The sequence below is a fragment of the Octopus sinensis genome, linkage group LG9 (genome assembly GCF_006345805.1).
Source record: "Octopus sinensis linkage group LG9, ASM634580v1, whole genome shotgun sequence".
NCBI lineage: Eukaryota > Metazoa > Mollusca > Cephalopoda > Octopoda > Octopodidae > Octopus > Octopus sinensis.
Window position 1 is genome coordinate 21376437 of NC_043005.1, and position 25833 is coordinate 21402269.

General features: G+C 35.7%; 1 protein-coding gene across 1 annotated transcript in view; it reads left to right on the plus strand.

The window, feature by feature from the left end:
* LOC118764742 overlaps positions 1–25833 on the plus strand; it is a 152701-nt gene that overhangs the window by 10255 nt on the left and 116613 nt on the right. Inside the window, exons 4-10 of the mRNA XM_036505708.1 lie at positions 1561–1731; positions 4626–4865; positions 10217–10450; positions 12599–12769; positions 17317–17487; positions 18966–19205; positions 23815–24048. Coding sequence (XP_036361601.1) covers positions 1561–1731; positions 4626–4865; positions 10217–10450; positions 12599–12769; positions 17317–17487; positions 18966–19205; positions 23815–24048 — 1461 coding nt within the window. The remainder of the gene's footprint in view (positions 1–1560; positions 1732–4625; positions 4866–10216; positions 10451–12598; positions 12770–17316; positions 17488–18965; positions 19206–23814; positions 24049–25833) is intronic.

The window sequence follows — 25833 nt, forward strand, 5'->3', positions numbered from 1 at the left end:
TGAGAGAAAGCTGTGGCGAAAGAGTCAGCAGAAGTTTGCCATTACCTTCTGCCGGAGTAGCGTAGAGCTTAGGTGTTTCGCTCATAAACACACACATCACCCAGTCTGAGATTCGAACCCACAATCCCTCTAACCACCAGGCCATGTGCCTCCACATGTGTATGTATATATGTTTGTGTATGTATATATATATATATATATATATTATATATATATATATATGTATGTATGTATGTATGTATGTATGTATATGTATGTATATATATATATGTATGTATGTATATATATATATATATGTATGTATATATATATATATATATATATATATATATATATATATATATATACATGTATATATATATATATATATATATATATGTATACATTTATATACATATATATATTTAGATATGATATAATTACATATTATATTTTATACTTTATATTTTATATTTCTATTTCCTTGTCTATTTATATTTACTATATATTTTGTATAATGCCTTTACTGATATGTAATGGTGTAATAAAGTATTGATTGGGTATCATCTGTTAGTTGATGTTTTATTGATTTAAGTATGTGTCTCCATTTTCTAATTTTGTAGTATTATATTTATATACTAGCAGTATCGCCCGGCGTTGCTCGGGTTTGTAAGGGAAATAACTATAAAGCATTTTTAGAGAGTTATAGCCAAAAAATAGAAAAAAAATGGAAAAAAAATTATGGTAAATTTTTTTGAGAGTTAAAAAGGTCGAGTTGCGTCCCCTAGACAGTCTGTGGTTTGTGTTTCTGATTCTCGACCCCATGTCGAATTTATCGATTTTTTTCAGAACTGGGGGAACTTTTGAAAATTTTGTCTGCGTTAGTTTTGAATTATGACATTGGGCTATGTGTGTGTCAAGTTTCATCAGATTCGGTTGCAGGCCGTGGTCAGGGTGAGGGTACAACCTGACAGACACACAGACACGCACACAGACAAACTGCCGTTTATATATAGAGAGATATATATTTTTTACATTCTAACCATTTTAGTGTTGTCTATTTTATTTTTTTCTGTCATTCTCTCTTCATTACAATCCTGTCTTCTCTCCTTTTATTTTCATTCCATCACTATTTCAATGGTTTTTCCTTTTTCTAATTTCTCTCTGCTATTTGCTCTCTGTCCACTTCACTTTCAACATACTTATAAAATGTCTTACCATCTATAAACTTCAGCCATTTGATCTCCACAGCATCCTCTACATTTGCTCTCTGCTCCTATATCATTACATTTATTACTATGAAGAATGCTAGTAATCAGTTATATTGAAGTAGACTAGATGATGATAACCTATGTTTAGCTCTAAACTCAACAGTAGCAGTCGTACATTTAAGTATACATGCAGGATATATTGTGTGTGTGTGTGTGTGGTGTGTGTGTGTGTGTGTGTGTATACATGTGTGCAAATGTCTTCAATTTGTTTCAGTCAACATCTTTTATTTTGAATGTGATTATCTCCTCATTCTCAATTTCCTCTTGTTGTGTACTCAAAATTAATATAAATTCTTCTTTACACTTTCAGCTTTTAAAAATATTAACTGTGGACGACCAAAAAGAATTGCTAATGCATTAAAAGCCTTCAAAACCACCACCTATAATTCGGAAGTGACCTACACTTGCCCAGGGGGAAAGGAACTTAAGGCAACATGTAAAGAAGACAATCAATGGGTTCCAACAGTGTCTTCCTGTAAAGGTAATATAAATAGATTCTCTCTTTTTTTACTCTCTGCCTAGGTAATTTTGTTTTATTTTTAGGGATTGATCAAAGAGACAAGACCCAATTGTCAGACATTTCAACTTCTTCCATCACATGACCTCTTTTGCTATAGCTATCAGAGAGAGGAATCGGAACTTCTCTGCTCAGTTAAAGGAGGATGTGAGGCAGTCATAATAATGATAGCTAGATCTGTCTCATACACAGCAGCAGCAGTTTGACATAAATCTTACAAGTCAATAATGCCTGGGCACTAAAGAAGTACATGTAAAATTAATTTGTTCCACTGTGGACATCTTGAACAGCACTGTCTGACTTGATTTTATTTTTGGTTTCATAGAACCATTTAGTAGCACTACCAAGGATTTTATGAAGTTGCCCCTAGTATTCCAAGAGTTAAAAAATCTTTGAAAAAATTGCCACTGCATTCATATCAAAGCCCAGAGCATCCCTGATAATATCAGTGCTCTTTCCCCCTCAATAAATTTTCTATAGATTGTGTAATGCTCACCAATTACATTGCCCACATCAAGTGTGATCCAGTATAACTAGGATTACATTAGATAATCTGGCCTTCCTTTTTTAAGCTAGTGATGTGTGATTGAGAGAGATTTTGTTAATATATCTAACATGTTGTACATCCACATAGCAGGTTTCCAAAGTGGCTGGTCCACAGTAAATGTTGAACATATTATTGATTTCAAATTTCAGCCATTTTGGGGGAGGGGATAAGTTGATTACATTGACCCCAGTGGTCAACTGGTACTTACTTTATCAACTCTGAAATGATGAAAGGTGAAGTTGAATCCAATAGCATTTGAACTCAGAACATAAATTCAGAAGAAATGCTGCTAAGCATTTTTCCATAATGATTCAATCAGCTCACTGTCTTATAGTTGAACATAATATTGCAAGCTAAGTGATCAGATACAGTTTATCCTCTGGTATACTTTGCCTATTTCAACACCTCCACCCGGCTCTTCAGGTGGTCATTGTGATGATGGTGTTGGACAACACTTGGTGCAATGTCATTTCATTTAATACGATAACAAACACTTGCATTGACCCACAGTTGCTCAGGCTTGGCATGGACCACATTAATCTCAGAATTATTGAAGGGTGGGTGTTCTGAAAATGTCATGATATTGCTATTTCTGACATAGCTATCTTAATAAAAAATAAAAATACCACCTTATTGCAATCAGTTATTTGTTAAGGGATTAGCCAAAGAGGAAAGCCCCTATTGTTAGACTTTTAAACTTCTTCTGCTATAGCTAGCAGATAGAGGAAAAGGAACTTCTTTGCTCAGTTAAAGGAGAGAATAGGGCAATAATCATGACAAACTTGAATGATAGCCAAATCTGTACTGCACACAATATTTGATGCATGATATAATCTATAAGTTAATTATGCCTGGAAACTGAACTAGTGCATGTAAAATTAATATGTTCCACTGTGAACATCTTGAACAACACTATCTGATACTACTTCTATAACTAGATTTTATCTTGGTTTAGGCATGTGACCAAACATTAATAGAAAAAGCAATGAAAGCACAGTAACTTTCTATGTAAATGAGACTGACTTGAATTGAGAACCAAACTCTGATCACTGACTCACTGCACTCTGTCTATATTTGCATTCAAAGAAACTGAGGGAAAAATACTCAGGGTTACTTCCTGCATCTAAAATGAATAGGACATTGGCTACTTATTGAACCAAGCTATGATGCCTTATTAAAATTACACTCTCTATGCCTGTCCATAGTGACAAGTCTTCTTTCAGGGCAGAGAAATCTCCCATTTCTGAATAATATCATTACAGGTGATGAAAAATGGGTCAACACAGAAAGCAGTGAATTGTCAAGGATAAATTTTCACAACTTACCTCAAAGGCTGAGCACCATGGAAGGAAGGTTATGTTGTGTGTATGGTAGGGTTGCTGCTGTATTATTCATTGAGTTTTTAAATCAAACACTAAATTCTGACTTACACTCTCAACAGCTGCAACATGTGCATGAAGCTCTTTTAAGAAAATGCTGTGCATTCATCAATTGGAGAAACATTGATGATAATGCAAAAATACATTCAGCAAGAATCATGCAGGATGAAATACTGGATTTGGGCTGGCATGTTCTACCCCTTCCACCATATTTGCCAGACCTTGCACCAACTGATCTATCTTTTTCGCTCTCTACAAAATGCTCTGATGACGAAAAAATGTTCTCATGAACATCAAAAGAAGACATACATTGAAAGCTTCTTCATGCTGAAGCCAGCTGAATTTTATTCAAGAGGAATCAAAAAGCTTTCTGATAAATTGTAAGAGGTCATTCAAAATAATAACAACTATACTGATAAATGAAAATTATTTGTAAAGTTTTTACATGATGAGAAAAGGTGTTTCACAAATTTGGAAATTATTCATGAGTCAACCCATTAGTTACATTCTAGGTTCAAGACCCACCTGGATGTGCTTCACCTTTCATACATGCAAGTTGATAAAGCAAACATTAGTCAAGTATTGAGTTTCAATTATTTTCATCTATCCTCACTTGTGTTTAAGTTAGAAATATCAAATATTATTAACTTCAACAATTGTTTTCGTTATATAGGTGATGGATTGACAGAATAATTAGAGCAGCAGACAAACTGTGTTGTGATATTTATCCTGGCTCCTTAACTCCTAATTTCAAATTCATCTCATGTCAACTTTGCCTTTCCAGAGCCAATGAAATTCAATGCCAGTCAAATGTATAGGCCAATTTAATTGACCAATTCTGACCTCATATTTTTGTCCTGCTTTCTATGTTAGAAATTATTATTGTTGCTGCCAGTGTTTTTATGTTTAACTAAATTTTAATTTAATTACAGTTGCTCAGAACCATTTTATAAGAGTAAAAGATGCAATTCTGGAGGTATCTGGGAAAATATTATGGAAAAAGGAAAAGGTAACGGCAGACATGTGTGCAGAAAAATGTTTGTCTGACATTACTTGTTTATCATTTGAAATAACTAAAGAAAATGGAAAATGTTACTTATCAAAAGAAGGTGCAGCTAACTCTAAGAAAATAGATACAGCCAAAAGTAGAGATTACTACCAACAAATACAACGTAATTACTCTCTGTATTTTATTATTGAATTTTCTTTTCCTCTTTTACTGAAAGGTTTTATTCCATTTGTATTTCATAATATAAATAACCATTTCTGTAAAGACATTGACATTTATAAGGAGAGACAAAGATATAGTTCTGAAAAACCAAAGCAGTATTAACTCATAAAGTGCTGGGATTTGCACTAACACAGATGGACTGCTGAGCACATTTCATGAAAATGAGACTACCATGCATCCATGAAAAACAAAAAAATAGTTAAAATATCTTAGTATATGATGGTGGCTAGTTTTATATCATCTGAAAAGTCATTAGTTGAACTATTAGTCCTCTTGCATTCTGGACATTTGAGTAACATCAGACCCTAACAAAAGTCCATAAATTAAATGCATCTATCTGGGCCAGAATCGTGGCCTGTCAACATGTGCCTGGCAACCACAATCATGGCCTGTTGCACTTTATGTGATAAGAAATGTAAATACTGTTAGGGTGTTCTCAATCGAATTTGTTCACATTGGATACCTTCTTTTTTTTCTCTGTGTGTGTGTGTAAGAAAGGAAACATGTTATTTTTCTTAAACCTGAATTGTAATAGTAGCAGTAGTAGCTGTAGTAGCAGCAATAGTAGTAGTTGTAATTTCAAATTTTGGCACAAGGCCAGCAGTTTTGAGAGGACATTGTTAATCAACTCCAGTTTTTTACTGCGTTATATTCTATCTACACCAGAAGGATGAAAGTTAGATTTCCTCAGCAGAGTTTGAACTTGAATGTAATGAGTTGAAGACATACAGCAAGGTATTTCACCAGTTGCTACTCTCCTCCATTATCTGATACACAAAATAACAGGAAAAAAAACAATGCCAGTCTGTTTAGTTATGTATCACCTATATTTTGGCACAGTTTCTCAGCTCGATGCCCTTCTTGTCACCAGTCATTTTGCTGCATATAATGAGTATATTTTCCCATGCTGCTGAATTAGAAAAGCTGTCTGCTAGGTCTAAAAAGTTCTCACAACATAAATAAGAAAACTTCCTTAGTTTTAAAAAGCAAACAGCCAGCAAATTCACTTGCATTGATCTCAAGAATTTTATACTTTCCTATCAAAATCCCTCCTTCTTGAAACCCTGGGTTCAAGGAATATTCACTAGATTTAGTGACCACAGTGTTAGAATACTCAGGAATGCTAGGATGTCATTTCTATCATGATAATTTTTCTGGGTCAAAAAGGAATGTGAGTAATTTTTTTTAATCTGTGAAGAACTTTTTTTTTTTGCTCACCCTCAAAACATTCAACCACATTCACAGCTCAGGTTTATACAGAGACAGTGGCTTGATAATACATGAGCATCTGTTGTGAGCATCTTTTGTGTAACATGTCTTTATGCAGCTTATCCCCATGAATCATGTTGCAGTTATGAGACACATGGGCCAAGGTTAGAAATTCGGCATCTAGAATGCTGCCAGTACTCACAGCTCTGTACCAGTAGAACAAAACCATCACCAAGAAAATAACTATAGATTAATCAAATGTATAAATTTGATTAATCAAATGTATAAATTTGATTAATCAAATGTATAAATGACGACTGATTGTGGACACCAATAAGAAGAGTCTGAGCAGTATTTTCTGAAAGAATTTAAGGTTGGGAACTATTGGATAACTTCAAAAAGTTGTTGGCATAGTAGTGCTATGACAATGGGGTAGGGCATTATCTGTTTGAAGCAAGCCCTATAGGGAATAGAAGCACCAATAGCTGAAACTATTCATGGAGGGTATCAAAATTGTCCTGTAAGCCATTGTTCAATATCCATACTTTAGTGTCATGTGGGCTTGAATCAGACAGTTGCTCTCGAGTACAGGATAAGTTTGGCTATCTGCTGTGACTATAGTACTAATCAACACATCACCTTACTTTAGCAGTGAAGGGAGATAAGTCTTTCTTTGGCTGTGAGCAAAGAAACTGTGTGCTGGACTTGTCTAGACAAGCATTTTTCTATCTTGCCAAGTCCAGAACAATTTCTTCAAATGTTATTTAAATAGGAAGGTTAGAGTACAGACAGAGGTGCTGCTTTCTACCATGTTCATAGATAGGTGGACGAAAGTGGCAAGACTGTTGAGTTTGAATGGACCAATGCTAATATTCTTTCCTAAGTAAGAGGAATAGAGTACTTATGATGCCTTTGGAGATGGTAGAGTAATTCAGACCTTTTTTGTGTGGAGTTTTCCCCATAATATCCTGGATGGACTTTTCTGCTTTTAAGGAATTTTCTTCTTGAATTTTTTGTTTAAATTTATTTTTTTTGTTTTTGTTATATCCTTATTATCATTGATATCCTTTGGTCAATATAAACCCCACATATTGTGTTGTATTTTCTTCTTTTATGTTGCCCTCAAGGTCTTTGGACATGTGGCCAATAACAATAATTATAGCTATTATGATTGTTGTTACTGTTTGTTATTGTTGTCATTATCAACATCATCATCATCATCATAATTTATCTAGATTGTTGATCAAGTAATGCTGGAAAGTATCCTATTCAATCACTGATGTAGCAGTATCATTGTAAGCAGTTACAAAGCAAATGAGAAACAATAGAGTGAGAAAATTACAGAGGCATCAAATTACTGGATCAAGCTATGTGGGTTAGAAAGTGAATCATAGCAAAATTCACCCAAAACAAAGTATAACTAGATGAAATGCAATTTGGTTTCATCCCCTCTGTGAAGCTATGGTTGCAATATTCCTAGTGAGCCAACAGCAGGAAACATACTTGCCTAAGTGTAAACTATTGTTCTTGGCTCTGTACTCAGCCTGTTTTCTATTCATCATAGTCCTTCAGGCTACCACAAAGGAGTGAATAACCAGCTACTCATGGGAACTCCTATATGCTCATGATCTAGTTCTCATAGCTAAATGAATTGTGGAATGATAGAGGAAATTGCAGACATGAAAAGTAAACCTAGAATCAAACAACCTCAAAGTAAACTTTGCAAAGACTTTTTTAGTATGTAGGAAGGAAGACAGGGCTCTGACATCTTCATAGAAGTGTTTTGAAGGATATAGGGAAGTGTAGTAGTTATATAAACTCCATAAACTGTATTTAGTATAAGCTATGAACACACAAGAGTTTTAGTGGAACCACAGGCAGGCTAACAGAGAAGGTAAGCTTTATTTGTATGTAGCAGATGCACATACTATGAGTGAAGTGGAAAAAAGATGCTCTTAAATGGATGGATGTTTCACTAGAAGTAGTTGATTACTCCTGTTACCTAGAAGATATAATAAGCAGGAAGGCTATTGCTCACAAAGTATGGTAGCCAGGATAAGTATAAGTTGCATATGTTCGGAGGTCATTTTACTCAGAGTGAAGGGAAGAATATATGACATGATGTTAAGACTGCAATATTACATGGGTGAAGTCCTACACTGGAGGCTGTTTGTGGTGGTTTGCCATACTTCCCCCATGATCATTGTTACAGATGTTCCGTTCTTTATCCCCTGTCACCATTTTCTTCAAAAAAGGATTATTTTCTTCCCATTTCTGCAGCAAATTATAGATGGAAATCTGTTGGGTGTAGTTAGCCTCATTCAGTTGATACGGAACCCAAACATCAAGCCTGTTGATGTAAGCAAGTTGGTGTAGATGGTTTTCAACACCCAACTTGGATATTTGGGGAATATAAATGATCATCCTAGTCATATAATGGTAGTTGGGCAACAGCCATATGCCAAGTGAATCTCAGTATCTGTAGTAATGTATCTTATCTATATAAGATACGTGATGTGACACAGTCTGAATTAACAGATACAACTCAACTAGATGTACTATATCCCATCCATAAGGGACAGATGCAATATGAGTGTGCTGAATAAAGATTCTTGATCAATCCATTGAACACTGCAGAGTTCCTGATGTAGATCCAGTGACAATTATATCATAACTGGGAATGACATCAAGTAGCCTAAATGGTGAAAGTGCTCTAATCAACATTCTACCCCAAATCCAAATAATTACCTATAGAAACATAGATATATATATATATAAATCAAAATCACATCAATGACTGGCATCCGTACTAGAGGAGTGCAAAGAGCACCATATGAGTGTAATTGTTGACAGAGTGGCTAACCGGCCTCCATGCCAGTGGCACATAAAAGGCACCATTCAAGTGTGATCGTTACCAACGTCGCCTTACTGGCACCTGTGCTGGGGGCATGTGTAAAAAGATTCGAGCGAGGTCATTGCCAGTACCACCTGACTGGCTCCCGTGCCGGTGGCACATAAAAAGCACCCACTACACTCTCGGAGTGGTTGGCGTTAGGAAGGGCATCCAGCTGTAGAAACTCTGCCAAATCAAGATTGGAGCCTGGTGCAGCCATCTGGTTCACCAGCCCTCAGTCAAAATCGTCCAACCCATGCTAGCATGGAAAGCGGACGTTAAACGATGATGATGATATATATATGCATCTCAGATCAAAAAATTTCCCAATTGGAATTGTGAAAACCACTTCTGGTACTGTACACATCACATATCTTACTGCAGGTTTCTGCTGCTTTCTTACCTGTTTAAAATTTTTAAAAAGCATGAGGCATCGATAATGATGCCAAACTCACAAAATGCAACTGGTCTTGTTGCAATGCAAATTTGTGTTGAACTACAAGGAAGTGTCAAGTATCTAATGAGCACACATGTGCAAGACATTGACTGAAGTTAGCTACTTATCGAAGTAATTGAAATTTAGTGTTGACAAAAACTGAATGGACTTTCTAGCCAATCCAATAGAAACTATGTTATTAAAAATTTAGATAATTATGTAGAAGTACCATATAACTGAAATTTTGAATAAAATATTTGAAAGCCATTTGCTTCTTTATTTTTTTAATGGACAATATATTATAAAAGATTATTCCATCCACAAAATTTTTTTATGCATGAATTCACTTCCATCTTGAAACATGCTAAGAACCTCACCACATTGTTTAGGCTGTAGATAATCTGTCTATCTCTCTTATAATGGTGTGTTTTTGTTTAAGACTGAATGGCAATAACAAGAATTTGACATGCTGGCTGGCCATCTTTTGAACAGCATTTAGACCTTACAAAAGCATGATATTAGTAAAAAGGATGTACAAATGGATCATATGCAACTTAAATTTTGAAACAAAGTTTCAAATAAGTCTGAAGAATTTCTTCATTCACGTGAATTCTAAGTTGTATTTTGTGGATCAGTTATTTATTTGTAATATATTGTCCATTCAAAACAAATTATGCACCAGATGCTATATAAATTTTAAATATATGTGTGTGTGAGTATAAGATATATTTTTTGTTTCCTTTTTCTTTTCTAGCCAACGATGAGTTTGTTGCATTTAAAAAAGCTTTCATACCAGGGTATGACACATTTCCACAGCTGACAACTATGAGCTTAATGCAGTGTTATCAAGCCTGTCATAAAACCCTAAGATGTAACTCCTTTGAGTATCATGAAAGAAGAAAGCTCTGTAATCGAAGTAATGTGACTCATTTGACTCACAACCTTATACCCAACAAAGAGGGTTGGGATATTTACCTCATTAACCCAGGTCAGTAGAGCATTTTCATTTAATTTTTTGTGTGTGCTTGTGTATGTTTGTGTTCATTTGTATTTACATATATGTGCATTTATGATACATACACACACACTCTCATACACATATATGCACATCAGTTCTAGGGACCCTGTAGCTTCGTCAACAGCTTGTTAGCATCTATCATACATATGGCTTGTATAGAACAATAAAAAAACAATAAATAAATAAATAAATTGATCTATAAAATTTTTTAATCAACATATCAGATTCACTTCATGTATAAAAATTAATGAAGTAATTTTGATGATAAATACTGCACAACACCTGATTCAATTACCCTTTACATTGTACCATATGTGATAAATAAACACATGAATAATAAAAATGGATAAATGCATTTAAATACAAAACATTATTCTGAACCAGAAAAATTCACAATATATGTGTTATTATGTCATATACTGTTATGATCTGCTTCATCTTCAGGGACATTACTGCTTACTATCAAATCAAATTCCATGTTGAATATTGATGTGGAATTGAAGCATATCATGACATAATTGCACTTTTAATTTGAATCTTTCTGCTTTGAAAATATATTGTACTTAACTGCATTTGCCCATTATTATCATTGATATGGCAGTTCAGCCAAAGGAAGACTGATAAAGTATCAAGCTTGAAAAAGGGTATTTGGTCAGTTTGTTATATATTTTACGTGTGTATGTTCTATATATATATATATATATATATATATATATTTATTACCCACAGGGGGGCTAAACATAGAGGAGATAAACAAGGACAGGCAAAGGGATTAAGTCAATTACATCGACTCCAGTGTGTAACTGGTACTTACTTAATCGAACCTGAAAGGATGAAAGTCAAAGTCAACCTCGGCAGAATTTGAACTCAGAACATAACAGCAGACGAAATACAACTAAACATTTCGCCCAGTGTACTAACAATTCTGCCAGCTCACCACACTAATGTATATATATTGGTCAGTAAATGTAAATGGCACCTGTGAGTCATAGTCATTGCTGGTGTCATGCAAATGGCATCCATGAATCATAGTCGCGGTTGCTGCTAGTGCCATGTAAATGGCACCCACATGTGAATCATAGTCATGGTCATTGTAGGTGCCATATAAATAGCACCCACCCTTCGATTGTAGTTGTGGTTGTTGCCAGTGTTATGTAAAAGGTAGATAAAAGCATCCATTATACTTCTGGAGTGGTTGGCATTAGGAAGGGCATTCAGCCATAGAAACCATGCCACATCAGACTGGAACCTGGTATAGTTCTCCAGTTAATTAGTTCCAGTCAAACTGTCTAACTCATGCTAGCAGGAAGAACAGATGTTAAATGATGATGATGAGGAGGAGGAGGAGGAGAATATATATATATACATATCCGTTGTCTATGCTGGCATGGTTTGACCAGTGTTGGCAAGCTGGAAGGTTGCACCAGACTCCAATATGACTTGGCATGGTTTCTATGGCTGGATGCTTTTCCTAACGCCAACCACTCCAGGTGTGTAACAGGTGCTTTTGTGTACCAGCAGCACAGGTGCCATTTGCAAGACACTGGTACCAACTACAACTATGACCCATGGTTGGGTGCTATTTATATGGCACTGACAATGACCATGACTATGATTCATGGGTGTTCTTTGCATGACACCAGCAATAACTAGGACACACAGGTGGCATTTACATTCACTGACCAACACACGCACACACACACACACACACACACATATATATACACACAGGCACAGGAGTAGTTGTGTGATAAGTAGCTTGCTTACCAACCACATTGTTGAACTTGGGATCTTGGGGAGAGAATGCAAATCCTTAATTCATATGTTAGAAATGATCACAATATCTGGAACTATAGAAATTTGCAAGACCTTAAGATTTAAAGGCTGATAGTGAAAATAGATACATACATGCATGCTTACATGCATACATGCATGCATACATACATACATACATCATACATACATACATACATACATACATACATACATACATGTGGGCAAATTTTTTTAAAGTTTGGTTCATTCAATAACTTTCATTGCAGCATTGTCATTATCTCCTTATTCTCACCCATCTAATATACACTCACCATTGATATCAATTTCTCTTATCAATTTTAGATTTCCAAAAAATTGATTGTGGACCTCCAAAAGACGTTGCTGGTGCTGTGAAAGTCTACAGATCCACCACCTTTAAATCTTTAGTGACATATAATTGTCCAAGTGGAGGAGTATTTAAGTCAATGTGTGAAAAGGACAAAATATGGACTCCAGTACCTCCTACATGTGAAGGTAATGTAAATAGCTTCCCTTTTGTTGTCACTGTCCAGGCAATATTTTTAATGTATGTGTTAAGTATCTTTGTCAGAGGAAGTCTGGCTGATATCATGACAATTTCCTCAATGTTTATGACTGGTGAAAGGGAGACGAATCTAGCTTCATACCACAGTCCTCCCCAAATGCTTGGACATCATTAAGGGCTAGGTATTAAATTGGGTGAAGGATTAAATCTGTCAACCAATTAGGGGAAATATGGATGCTTTTTCTAGAATGGTACTGTATTTTACCAATCTCTGAATGGTTAAAAGGCAATGTTGACCTTTGCTGGATTTGAATTCAGAACAAAGATTCTGAATACATAATGCAAAGGATTTCTTCCAAAATTCTAATGATTCTCTAAGTCAACAATCCTTAATTATAAAAATAAAAATAAATCATTTCTTATATTTGCCACCAGAGCAGCAGATAATGTTGATGATACATAGGCAGACATATTTTGTGGTAGATTACAATCAGATGAATAAAAAGAAAAGTATAAGAGAACATGGTACATCTTTAAAAATGATGCTGCCAATGACAATGCAGTCCTGCTTGTATAGGAATATTTCTATATTGGTCCTACCAAAAGACTCTATGATCCACAATCACAGAGAACTCTGAATGGATATGTCCTCACTAATTGTCATTCTCTGACCTACAGATTTGTACCATCAAATCTTGCAAATTTTGCCACTTTCACCTAACTTTCCATGAATTCACCCAAGGACAGTACCTCCCTCTCCACCCTCACTTCCATTTACAAGTGGAGCTTGACAAAACAAAGAGTTGTCAACCAAACATGAACTTTTTAATCTTTGTACCTTCCAGTTTTATCCACCTCAAACTTATTCTGTTATGGCTTCAAGAATATAACATCCTTAATACAAGTATTATGATATAATGTACACATATAGTTTTTAAGGTGGTTGATAAATGAGCAGTGAGATCACAGTGTTGAGAGGATACTTTATTGTCCAGAATATGATAACAATCTGTGTAATGCTGGTGCCATGAAGAAATACACCTTGGACACTCTGTAAAGTAGTTGGTGTTAGGAAGGGTATCCAGACAAGAAACCATGCCAAATAAAACATACAGGTGAGAAGTGGTCTCCAACTCTGTCTCTGGTTTGAAGGGCATAACTTTACAATGCTTGGAGTTTCTACCAATCGCAGTAGAGCACCATTGACATGCATAATGATATGGATATTCCCGGCTGGAAAAAATGTAATGATATGGATAATCTTGAATGTATGTTTTTATTTTTGTCTGTTTATTACTAGGCACAGTTTTAACTTTGTCATACTGTTTACACCAATATCATGGAATGTTACCAAATGAGGTTTATTTTTCAACATAGACCCCCTTGCAGTCTACACACATCTTCAATCAGTGTTGCAGTGCTTGGATTCTATTGCTGAAGAAGCTTTCATCCTGTTGGTCAAAAATGTCATCAACAGCAGATGTGGCATTATCATCACTGTGATATTGGTTCCCAGCCAAGTGTTTTTTCATGTTGGGGAACAAATGGGGGGGGGGGGGAATCAGGAGAATAGGGAAGGTGATCAAACTGTTCAAAGTTACAGTCACATACAGCAGCCATTGAAAGCAAGGAGTTGTGTGCAGGAGTATTGTTGTGATAAAACAAGATGCTGTTCACCAGTTTTTCCATTTGTTTGATCTTGATGGATTCTTGTAACTTTTTCAGTAAGTTGACATAGTACTTGCCAAGATGGTGTGGTCCTTTTGAAAATAATCAATAAACACAATGCTATTTGCATCCCAAAGAACTGAAGCTGTTACATTCCATGCATATGAAATGTCTTTGGCCTTCTTTGGAGCAGGTGAGAAGGGATGTTTCCATTGCATAGATTGTCCCTCTGTTTCTGGTTCAGAGTGATAAAGCCAACACTCATCCTGAATTAGAAAACATTCAGAGAGACAATTGGATCTGCTTCAAACAATGTCAGATTTTTCCATGATGTGATTACTCTGGTATACTTTTAATCAGGCGTCAGAAGACATGATACCCATCAAGCAGAAACCTTCATCACACCATGTTCATTGCATAGAGTAAACTCAACTCTCTTCTGTGATATACTAATAACATTGGCTATTTGATTTATAGTCAGTCTCCTATCATCCATAAGCATGTGGTGAACACAATCAATGTTTTCTTTGATAGTCAGAGTTGCTGAACATCCAGACTTTGGGTTGTCTTCAAGACTCTCTTACCCCTCCCAAATTCAGCTGCCCATTTTGCACTGTTGATAAAGCTGGAGTGTCATCCCTTAATGTAGCAAACATGTCAGTATGAATGTCTTTGTGGGCTAAACCCTTTTTATGCAGGTACTTAATAATAGCATGATGCCAAATTTTATTAATTTTGAACAGAAGTTGCTACTTGCTACTTTTGAAGTCTACTTTGAACAGTCAGATATAAGTTTACCTGGAAGGAAACACTGCAGTTATTAATAAGGAGAGTTGAAATTAGTTGAAATTTCACAGCTGTAGCATCAATTCTTCATAGTCAGCGCATGAACTTTTCAACCCACCCTTGTTTGTTTGTTTGTATGTATGTAGGTAGGTAGGCTATGGTGCACAAGTACCTGTTACATTAGACTGGACACCTTATTAGATGAAGGCTAGCAGGATCCCTAAACAGATGCTATATAGGGAACTGTGATTTAAAGACTGTGTCAAGTCCTCATTAAAGGTTTGTGATATGCAGGAGACTGACTGGGAGAGCAATGCCTGTCATCACCACAGATGGAGGAAGAGGATAAGGAGGGAGTCGACCCCTTTGAGAGAGTATTATTCTGCATGAATAACTTACATGTGCTGCTCAAAAGTGCACTGATGGTGTAGTGAATGAGGAAAGCTTAGTTTGCAGTCGTGCATGCTTGTCAAGAGGGCTCATTAGCCACCAATAAAGCCGCAAATGTAAAATATAAGTTAGTCCTAGAGCGCACAAACTTCCTCAAGGTCAGCAATGAGCTTTCTTGGTTATGAGTGGCTGGCCATCAGATAGGTAGCTAGCTAGCTTGCTAGGTCAGTTAGTCAGTCTATTGATTGGTTAGTCAGCCAATTAGTCAGTCGTTTGGTTGGTTATAAATATAGGGAAATAATACTCAAAGCAGAAGTATACAAAATTCGTTTTCATCAACATTTAAAATCCATGTTCCTTGCTAGCATACATTAGACGATTTTACAATATCCAATACCTCCAAAGAATCATCATTTTCCAGTGTGTACTGGGAGTCTTTACATGCCACTAGCACCATTGCAGTCACCATACAGCTCTAACCAGCTGATAAACCAAATAACCAACCAAGGGCCAGGTAATGATATTAAACTGGATGATGGATGATACATACATACATACATTCATTCATCCAACGAAGTGTAGAAACTTATTCTCTCCAGCAGGCTTTCACATAGTCCCCATCCACTAAATTTCCTCTACAAGGCTTAATTGTGATGTGAATTTCATCATGACACCAGTATTACACAAGTTGTCATCATATTTTTGACAAGATAAGACAGAAGATCGGCTTTATGCTAGGGAATGAGACATTAAAGTTTGAGAGAAGAGGATCATGGGATAAAGCAGATTCTTCTCAGATAGCTGAATATTTACTTGCATTTAGTTGATGGGGAGAGAATTATCAGAATTAGCTAGATTGTTAAAATGAAGTCTTCCAGGTGACCCTGAAGTTATAAGGTGAGTAGAAATGGGTGGCAGGTTTGCATGATTGTATGGGGTAGAGATGAAGGGATGAGGAGGCAGTGTGCAACAGTAAAATATTAGGTAATGTTAAAGAGCAATGACTGATCATTCATGAGTTGGGGAAATGAAAGGGATGCAGAAGAGTGTGGGTGGTGTTGAGAGCAAAAGGATAGTAATAATACAGTTGACAGGGGGAAGACAAGAGAGAGTAATGACAAAGTAGGGTAGGCTTGGCGCAGTGCATGATGAGAAGCAGTTTGGTTCCTTAGAGGAGGTGATTCAGTATCATGTGGGTGGAGAACACGATAAATAAAGTCCTTCCAGAACACAGTTCCATTGAGTGAACAGGTTGTCTCCAGAATCTCATATACTCACATATCCCAGTTCTTTGTTATCTCCCCGATCTTGAGATCAGCCCTCATCTCTTCATTCCATACTTCCTGGCTCTTCCTGTTCCACAAATTCACTTATTCTAGCAAATGTACATTCAGAACAACTGCCAGCACTGCTAATTAGGTGGCCTAGGAGACAGAAACTAGCTACAACTACTATGGAACCTCACATGCATTTGAGAAAATCCAGTTCCCATGTGCTTTTAGTGTCTATAGTTCCTGCACATCTACCACATACAGAGATTAATTTCTTGTGATTTCACTGCACCTCTGATGTATCTATATTTTACACTGAGTACATCACATGAAATTCAAGCCAAATCCTTTCCTATATATAAAGTAGGGCATACACATAATATACATTCACCATTGGTATCAACTTCTGTTTTCAATTTCAGCCTATGCAAACATTGACTGTGAAACTCCAAAGGAAGTTGTTGGTGCACTAAAGTCCTACAAAACTACCATCTATAAATCTGTAGTGACCTATACTTGTCCAAAGGGAGAACAGCTAAAGTCAATATGTGAAATGAACAACAAATGGACTCCAGTGGCAAAAACATGTAAAGGTAATGTAAATAGCTTCTCTTTTGTTGTCTCTGTCTAAGTAATTTTTTAAAATTTTCATGTTGAATGTTTTTGACAGAAGAAACTCACTGAAAATACAACTTCCACTGTGTTTGTCGGAAGTGTTTAGTCAGTACCATCAACCCTACTATTTGACTGGTACTTTTATGTTAGTCACCCCTACAAGTATGACATCAGCTTGATTTGAACTTATACCCAAAAGACCCTAATACAGGCTGTAAAGCATTTCTTCCATTTTTTAAATTAGTATATATATCATCATCAGCAGCAGCAGCATTGTTTCTGCTGCTGCTGTCAACACCACCATCACCGCTACCATTACCATTTTCATCATCATCATCATCATCGTCTGTTTTCTATGTTAGCAGGGCTGGATGGTTTGAGAAGGAGGCTTGAGGATTTCATGACATAGCTGCTTCAGTCATGACTAGCTTGTTAAAATATATAAGTAACAACTCATTGTAATCAATTTATATTTATTGTTTAGGCACATAGTTAAGCATTATTAGAGAAAGCAATGAGATTGTGTGATATTCATGCCTTTCTAAAGGTCATTAACTATGTAAAGTGAACTGACTCACACCATTCCGTTCATATTTATACTAAAAGAACAATTAAGGAAGAATACTCAATGTCATTTCCTGCAACAAAAACAAATGGTAAAGTGTTTACTTATTGAACCAAGATATGATTAGCTAAAATTTTTACCATCAGTGTTTGTGGAAAAATTATCATATTAAAAATTTATTCTGGTCATGATATTCAGATGTGACAATCTTGTAAAGATGATCTCTTTTTACTTCATTTCATTCAAAGTATAATTTTGTTGAATTAAAATTTCTTAACTTGCCACATTAAGGTGTGAGTGTTCATCTTTACTACATATTTTCATTTATTCACTAGATGATGAAAGGGAAATTATTTTTGTATTCCCTGGTAAAACATCGCAAAATAGTAAAGTGGTGAGTTGTAGTACATGCCATGATTAAGCATATGTAGTTATGTCCTTTTACACATTACATTCAAATCCCAGCATGCTGTACTTCACTGTTCATAATTCTGAGGCTGATAAAACAAGCACTGGTCAAGTTCTAGTTCTAAGATTGATTTACTTTCATGAATCCTCACTGCTGAATGCATGGCCTTGTGTTTAAGTTAGGAAACATTATTATTAATATTGTTATCATCAACAATAATTATAATTATTCTTCTTGTTAAGGGTGACGGATTGACAGGATCATTAAAGCATCAGACAAAAGGTTTTTGTGGTATTTCTTCAGGCTCTTTAACCACTGAATTCAGATCTTACTAGTGTTAAATTTTCCCTTCCTGAACCAATAAGATAAAATACCATTGAAGTGTAGAGGCCAATTTACTTGACCAATTCTGATCACAAAGATTTCTTTGTTTGAAATTGTGTTGTTATTTTTCATCGGTCTAAATTTTATTTTAACTCTAGATTCTGAAATCCATTTTGTAAAAGTAAAAGGTGCAGCTATGGATGTATTTGGGAAAATATTATGGAATAAGAAAAAAGTAACAGTGGAAGCCTGTGCACAAAAATGTTTGACTGACAAAAAATGTTTATCATTTGAAATTAATAAAAAAAATCGAAAATGTTACTTCTTAGCGGTAACTGCAGCTACCTCTAAGAAAATGAAAAAAGACAACAGCAGAGATTATTACCAACGAGTAGAACGTAATTATTCTTTGTGTTTCACTTTTCCTCCTTTTCTGAAATTTATGATTCCATTTGTACTTCATCGTATGTAAACAGCCATTTCTGTAATGACATTGATAGGTATACCTATAAAAGGTATCCCTATGAATTTTTGAAAATATTTAACTCTAATTTCTACTGTTATTTTTTCTTGGAGAGAAAATAATTGATACCTCATTTGCAGATACACAGATATACACAAACAAACACACATGCATGTGCATGTATGCACACCATACAAATTACATACCTATATATGCATGTATAGGTATAGAAAAATACAGAGATATACAAATTGTTATCAAAAAGTCTATGACATAGACCAGTCCACTTCCAGAGGAACTTTTATTGAAACACATCTGATAATCAATAATCAGCCCCTTCAAGCTGTAGGAAGATTCACTTTCATTGGGAGTATGCTGTCAAAGAGTGTTCACATTGGTGATGTACTGAATACAAAGATAGTAAAAAGCAGCTCTGCCTTTGGACATCTTTGTCTCTAGGTTTACCTAGAAACGTGAAACATGATATATACAAAACTGTTGCAGTAATTACATTACATTATGGATATGGAATCTGAACAGTTTACAAAAGACACACTATAGAATCACTTTCACCAATCATGCCTGTGAAAAGTTCACTGCAGCAAGTGGCAATATAAAATTCCAAATAACTACTGCACTAGTGAGAGCTAGTATGTTGAACTCACAGTTGTCTCTCAGTCTTGTGGTGAACTGAAGAACAGAAACAAAGACACTCTCAAGACAAATTGTAGCTTAGAGCAGTCTGTTGGGGTAACATCTTGCTCCAGGATGTTCACTGTGCCATAGTTCTGTGTACTCTAAAGTGCAGAACTGAGAATCAGAAATGATCAGAAAAACTATTATGTGTTTCCATTCTTATTGTGGATTTTATGCTACTATTGGGCCTACACTCAGCATTGGAACACACAAAGAGTAAAGCTGTAAATCTGGTTATCTTCAAAGACATTAAGGATGAACATCATTTTAACATATATCCCCAAATCCCAAACTGGTGAAATATCGATACCAATCATTCCTGAATGGGATTTTGGGTGTGTTGTCTCACTTGTCTATGGCTTTCAAGTATTTTGTCATCCAGCACTTTGAGGGAATCAGCACCACCATGCTGGATTGCAGCCTAACAGCAAACTAGCAAAACAAATACATAGAGTTTGTATTCAGTAATGTTTACAACACTAACACATCCTCTAATTCAAATTTGAATTTAATTTTACATCTGCATTGTTGCAGCATGCCAGCGAATGGATTTTACTCTATGTGTATATAGTTATAGAATGGTGATTCAGTTTGCCTGAGATTCAATTCAGGGACATATTATTGATAAGCCAAAAAAATGGCGAAATATTGATATCCATTGCTCCTGAATGAGATTTAGGGTGAGTTGTCATACCTGTCTGTGACTTTCAGGTGCTTTAACACCCAATACCCAACACTTTAAAGGAGTCATCTCCACTGCTTTAAACTGCAACCTATTGGTGAACAAGAACGAGCAATGCTCACACACTGAGCATATGTCAAATACACACACGCGCAGACACACACACTCACACACACACACACTCACACACTCACACACTCACACACACACACACACACACACACACACACATATATAAATCATCTCTACCGCCATGGCTATTCCCTTTGATTTTACTTCTGTATCTATCTATCTATCTATCTATCTATCTATCTATATATATATATATATATATATATATATATATATATACAGTTGCGGCCAAAATGTTCAGAGCGGCATTGTTTTCGTCAGAAAAGTAGGTATAAGTTTTTATCAAAGTTGTTTTATATTCTATAATTTTCACAGACAATAAATACGATATTATTTGTTATTGTCTGAGATTTTGGTGTAATTTGAGAGGATATACAAAAGTTATGGATGATTTAGTGATTTACTGCAAAACCCATGGCGGCCAAAATGATCAGAACGGTTGCTTTTACTTCATGTTTTAGTATATTTAACCAGCGAACTCTAATGTTTTGAATTTGTTTACATGACGGTTCATTTACTAAACATGCCGTAAGAATATCTGCAGTGTATTTTGTTAATATAATGCCACTTACTCCGTTACCAATTTGTCAGCAGATTATTAAGCTTCGAAAGAAGGATAATTTAAGTATTGGGTCTATTGCAAAGATTGTTAACAAGTCAAAAAGTGTTGTTCATGGTATTCTTAAGGTCTACGATGATTGTGGTTCGTGTGAAGCAAGAAAGTCTACAGGTAGGCCAAGAAAAACGACCAAGAGAGAAGATCGTGCTATGGTAAGGTTGGTTAAAAAGGTTAGATTTAAAACTGCTGCTGCTGTTTCTCGGGAAATGAACATTGTACTGAAGAAAACTTTATCTCGAAAAACTGTCTCATCGTTTAGTTGAACATGACCTACAAGCAAGAGCACCTGCAGTGAAGCCACTGATCAGCTCCAAGAATAAAAAGTGTCGTCTTACCTTTGCAACCGAACATGTGTTGTGGTCTCAAGAAAAATGGCAAACGGTGCATTTCAGTGATGAATGTAAGTCTATGTTATTTGGCTCAGATGGGAAAAAGTACGTTCGTCGAAAAGCAGGTAAAAAAATTGTCGCCTAAATGCCTTAAGACTAATGTTAAATTCGGTGGAGAAAGTGTCATTGTTTGGGGGATGATATCTGGAGATGGTGTGGGCCCTTTTGTGTGATTACATGGAAAGACAAATGCAGGAGTTTATAAACAACTTGTAAAAGATCATGTCTTGCCTGTGCTGAGAAATTCAACTAAGCGACCACCCATATTCATGCAGGACAATGCCCCATGTCACAAGGCTAAGGCGGTCATAAACTTCCTCAAAGCTGAAAAGGTTATTATTATGGATTGGCTTGCTCAAAGCCCAGATCTCAATCCTATTGAAAACATGTGCTGGGGTCGGAAAGACAACATCCAGGTCTCCTGGAGAACGTTCGAAAGCCAGAAATCCTAAAACAACCGAGCAATTATGGAATGCCCTTCAGGAAGAATGGAATAAGATCACCCAGCAAGAAATTGAAAATTTAATTTCCTCATGCAGTCGAAGATGTCAAAGTTTGATTGAAGCTAAAGGGCTTCACACTAAATATGAAATAATTCCAGCATTCTCTGTCATTCTTGATTATTTTGTTATTTTTTCAACCGTTCTGACCATTTTGGCCACCATGGGTTTTGCAGTAAATCACTATATCATCCATAACTTTTGTATTATCCACTCAAATTACATCAAAATCTCAGACAATACCAATTAATATTGTATTTATTGTCTGTGAAAATTATAGAATATAGAACAACTTTGATAAAAACTTATATCTACTTTTCTGACGAAAACAATGCCATTCTGAACATTTTGGCCGCAACTGTATATATATATATATATATATATGTACACTTTTTATTAAAGCTGCAAAATAATCACATAACTGTTATCCAGTTTCACATTCCTGTTCATCAGGCAGTTGGGATGAAACTTTTATGCACTTGGTGTATGTATATGCACAGGGTGTGATGGGTAAATTGTTGCCATTTTATACTTTTAATTTTGCACATGCGCAGTGTTTCTTTTTGATTTCGTTGACTACACAGTATAGTAGGGTCAGTTGAGCACCATCTGTGAGAAAAGCACTACCATGACGCAATTCACTCTACCAGAAATTTGTAAATGACATGCTATACTGCTTGGCATTTGTGCCAGAAGCTCCAATATGAACATTTCAAAGTGTTTGGGCATCATTCTGAGGACAGTGCAGAGGATTTGGACTCCAACTAACATGGTTGGATCTTAGACACCATAAATTAGTAATGTACATGCAATATTTTGGTTTGTAATCAATATTTGTATGGGCTTCATCTATGCTTTGAAGGAAGACTTTGATACTGAAGCTAAAACCAAAATAGTTGAATAGTTGCTCAAGATTTAACAAATTTTAGCATATTTTTCATAATATACATAGTGTGTTCCAAATGGTTTTTATTCCAACAAATTGCGACCTATGGTATTACGGGAACAGGCTATTATTGCTACTACTTAGACAATGCAGTTTGAAATCTACATCAGTTTGTACATGTAATACAACCTACTTATATCATTTCAGTGGTTGTTTTTTTTTCCAGTTTAACAGAAGCAATGCATGGACCATGCAGGCAGTTATACATACCCCAGGAAAGGTCTTTTTCTGACCTCAGGGGCCCCATTACTTATTATGGGAAAACTTTTAGAAGTCTAAAACCATCTCCTAAACATATGTCATGTATGTTCTCAGTATGGAGAAAATCAGTTGCAAACTTCAGAACTTCTGCAGTTTTACACAAACACACACACATCCTTAGTTTTACATATATAAATTGACCATTTACACAACTTTGTACAATGTGCTTTGCAATATTTAATATAAGTGTGTGTGTGTGTATGCACATGTGTCTCTGTGTGTATCTCTGTGTGTGTGTGTGTGTGTGTCTGTGTGTGCATGTGGGCAGGCACGCACACACATATGTATAATGTATTTTTTGTTTTCTATTGTTTTGCAGCTGATGAGAAGCCTATTATATTAAAAAAAGTTAGCATACCGAAGAAGTTTATTTTAGAAAAGCTTAAGCATAAGACCTTACAGCAGTGTAATGAAACTTGCTATCAACATCCAGTATGTAGTTCTTATGAGTACAATAAGAAAGCTAAATTGTGTGCTCTGAGCAAAGTGGCTCAGTTGTCTGGTAAACTTAAACCTAACTATGGAAGCTGGGATGTATTCATGATTCACCAAGGTCAGTAGAATGTTTCCATTTAATTTATTGTCTGCATGATTGTGTATATTTACATATACATATGTGATTGTACTAATGTGTGTGTACATTAATATATACTGCTCTACATCTTGGAGTGCACTTCTCTGGGTTTATGTTTTCCATAAACAATATGTGTGTGTGTGTGTAATAGGTTAAGAGGATACACAGTCATGACACAAAATACAACACTAATTTTTATGAGAGAGTATATAAACTTCCATATATGATTATTATGAAAGATTTTTTTTCAATTTTATTCCAGTATGAAGTTATTTCAGATGACTGAAACCAATGCATATTTTCTTTGTTTTCCATGATAAAGTCTCCCAAACATTTTCATCTTTTACATATTTTTTCAACACACACATGTGCATGCGTGCACATGCACACACACAGAAGTGGAAAGACAGGTAGACACAGATTGGCTTATTGTGTATAATTACATGGAAATACAAAATACAGAGTATGGAATAAAGAATACAGAATAAATGAAAAGTTATGTCTTGTCTTGACGGCTGATTCAAATAAATGACAGCTTACACCATTACCACATTCATATATTATAGAATCTCATGATGTTATTAGTGTACAGAATAATATGACATCCTATGTATCTGTTAAGTGAAGCCACATCATTCTTCTGATGAAGATGAACTGGCTTCACTTAATGTATCCATTGGAACTTATGTATTCAATACATCATTATTATGTATGAACATGTTTATGACTTAAACTATGGTTTGCTCAAAACAACTGTCATGGTAAGACTATTACATAGATCATTTTGTTTATTTTTTTATTCTTTATTTTGTATTCCATGAAAATACAACCATGCTAGCATGGAAAGCAGACGCTAAATGATGATAAACCTTTCTGAGTTTATCTGCCTTTCTACTTCCATACCAGCTCAATGAGGATCATTCTTATTGGTGACATTCTACACTTGAGGCACATGCCCTTGATTAAGGAGTTGGATTTTAAGTTCTCATTTATACAAGTACTACTCCATGGATATCTATACCATGCCTCCTTTGCATTCTCCAGCACTTCACAATATGTACACACACACACACATATCATAATTGTCATCATCATCATCATCAACTTTTAATGTCCATTTTCCATCCTGGTATGGGTTAGATGGTTTGGCCAAAGCTGGCAAATCAGAGAGCTGCACCAGGTTCCTGTTTGATTTGGCTTGGTTTCTATGGCTAGATGCTCTTCTTAATGCCAACCACTCTAGAGTGTGTACTGGGTGCTTTTAACATGGCACTGGCATGGGCACTTTTGCATGGTGCCAGCATGTACTTTTTATGTGGCATGAGAACTGACACAATGTTCTTGTAGGTCAATCTTCTTCATCAGGGGATTAGCCTTAACACTTCTGCTGTGGAGGACAGGTCTTCTTGTGTACAGCAAGGTGCCACGTATCTCAGTCCAAAAGTTCAGTTCTTCATCCTATGTCTTCCTAGGTCTACCCCTTCCATGAGTTCTATCCACTTTGAGTGATCAGCACTTTTTTTGTGAAGCTGTTGACATCCATCCACATCACATGGTCAAACCAGTGCAGTCTTCTCTGTTGCACACTGCATCTAATTCCTGCTATGCCAAGCTTTTCTCTCAATACACTTGCAATTTCTCACATATGTACTCTTACATAACACATCCTGTGGAGCATACTAGCCTTATTCCTCTCTAGCCTTCACATGTCCTCTACATTTGGGGCCCATGTCTCACTACCATATAGAATTGTTGTTTGTATAG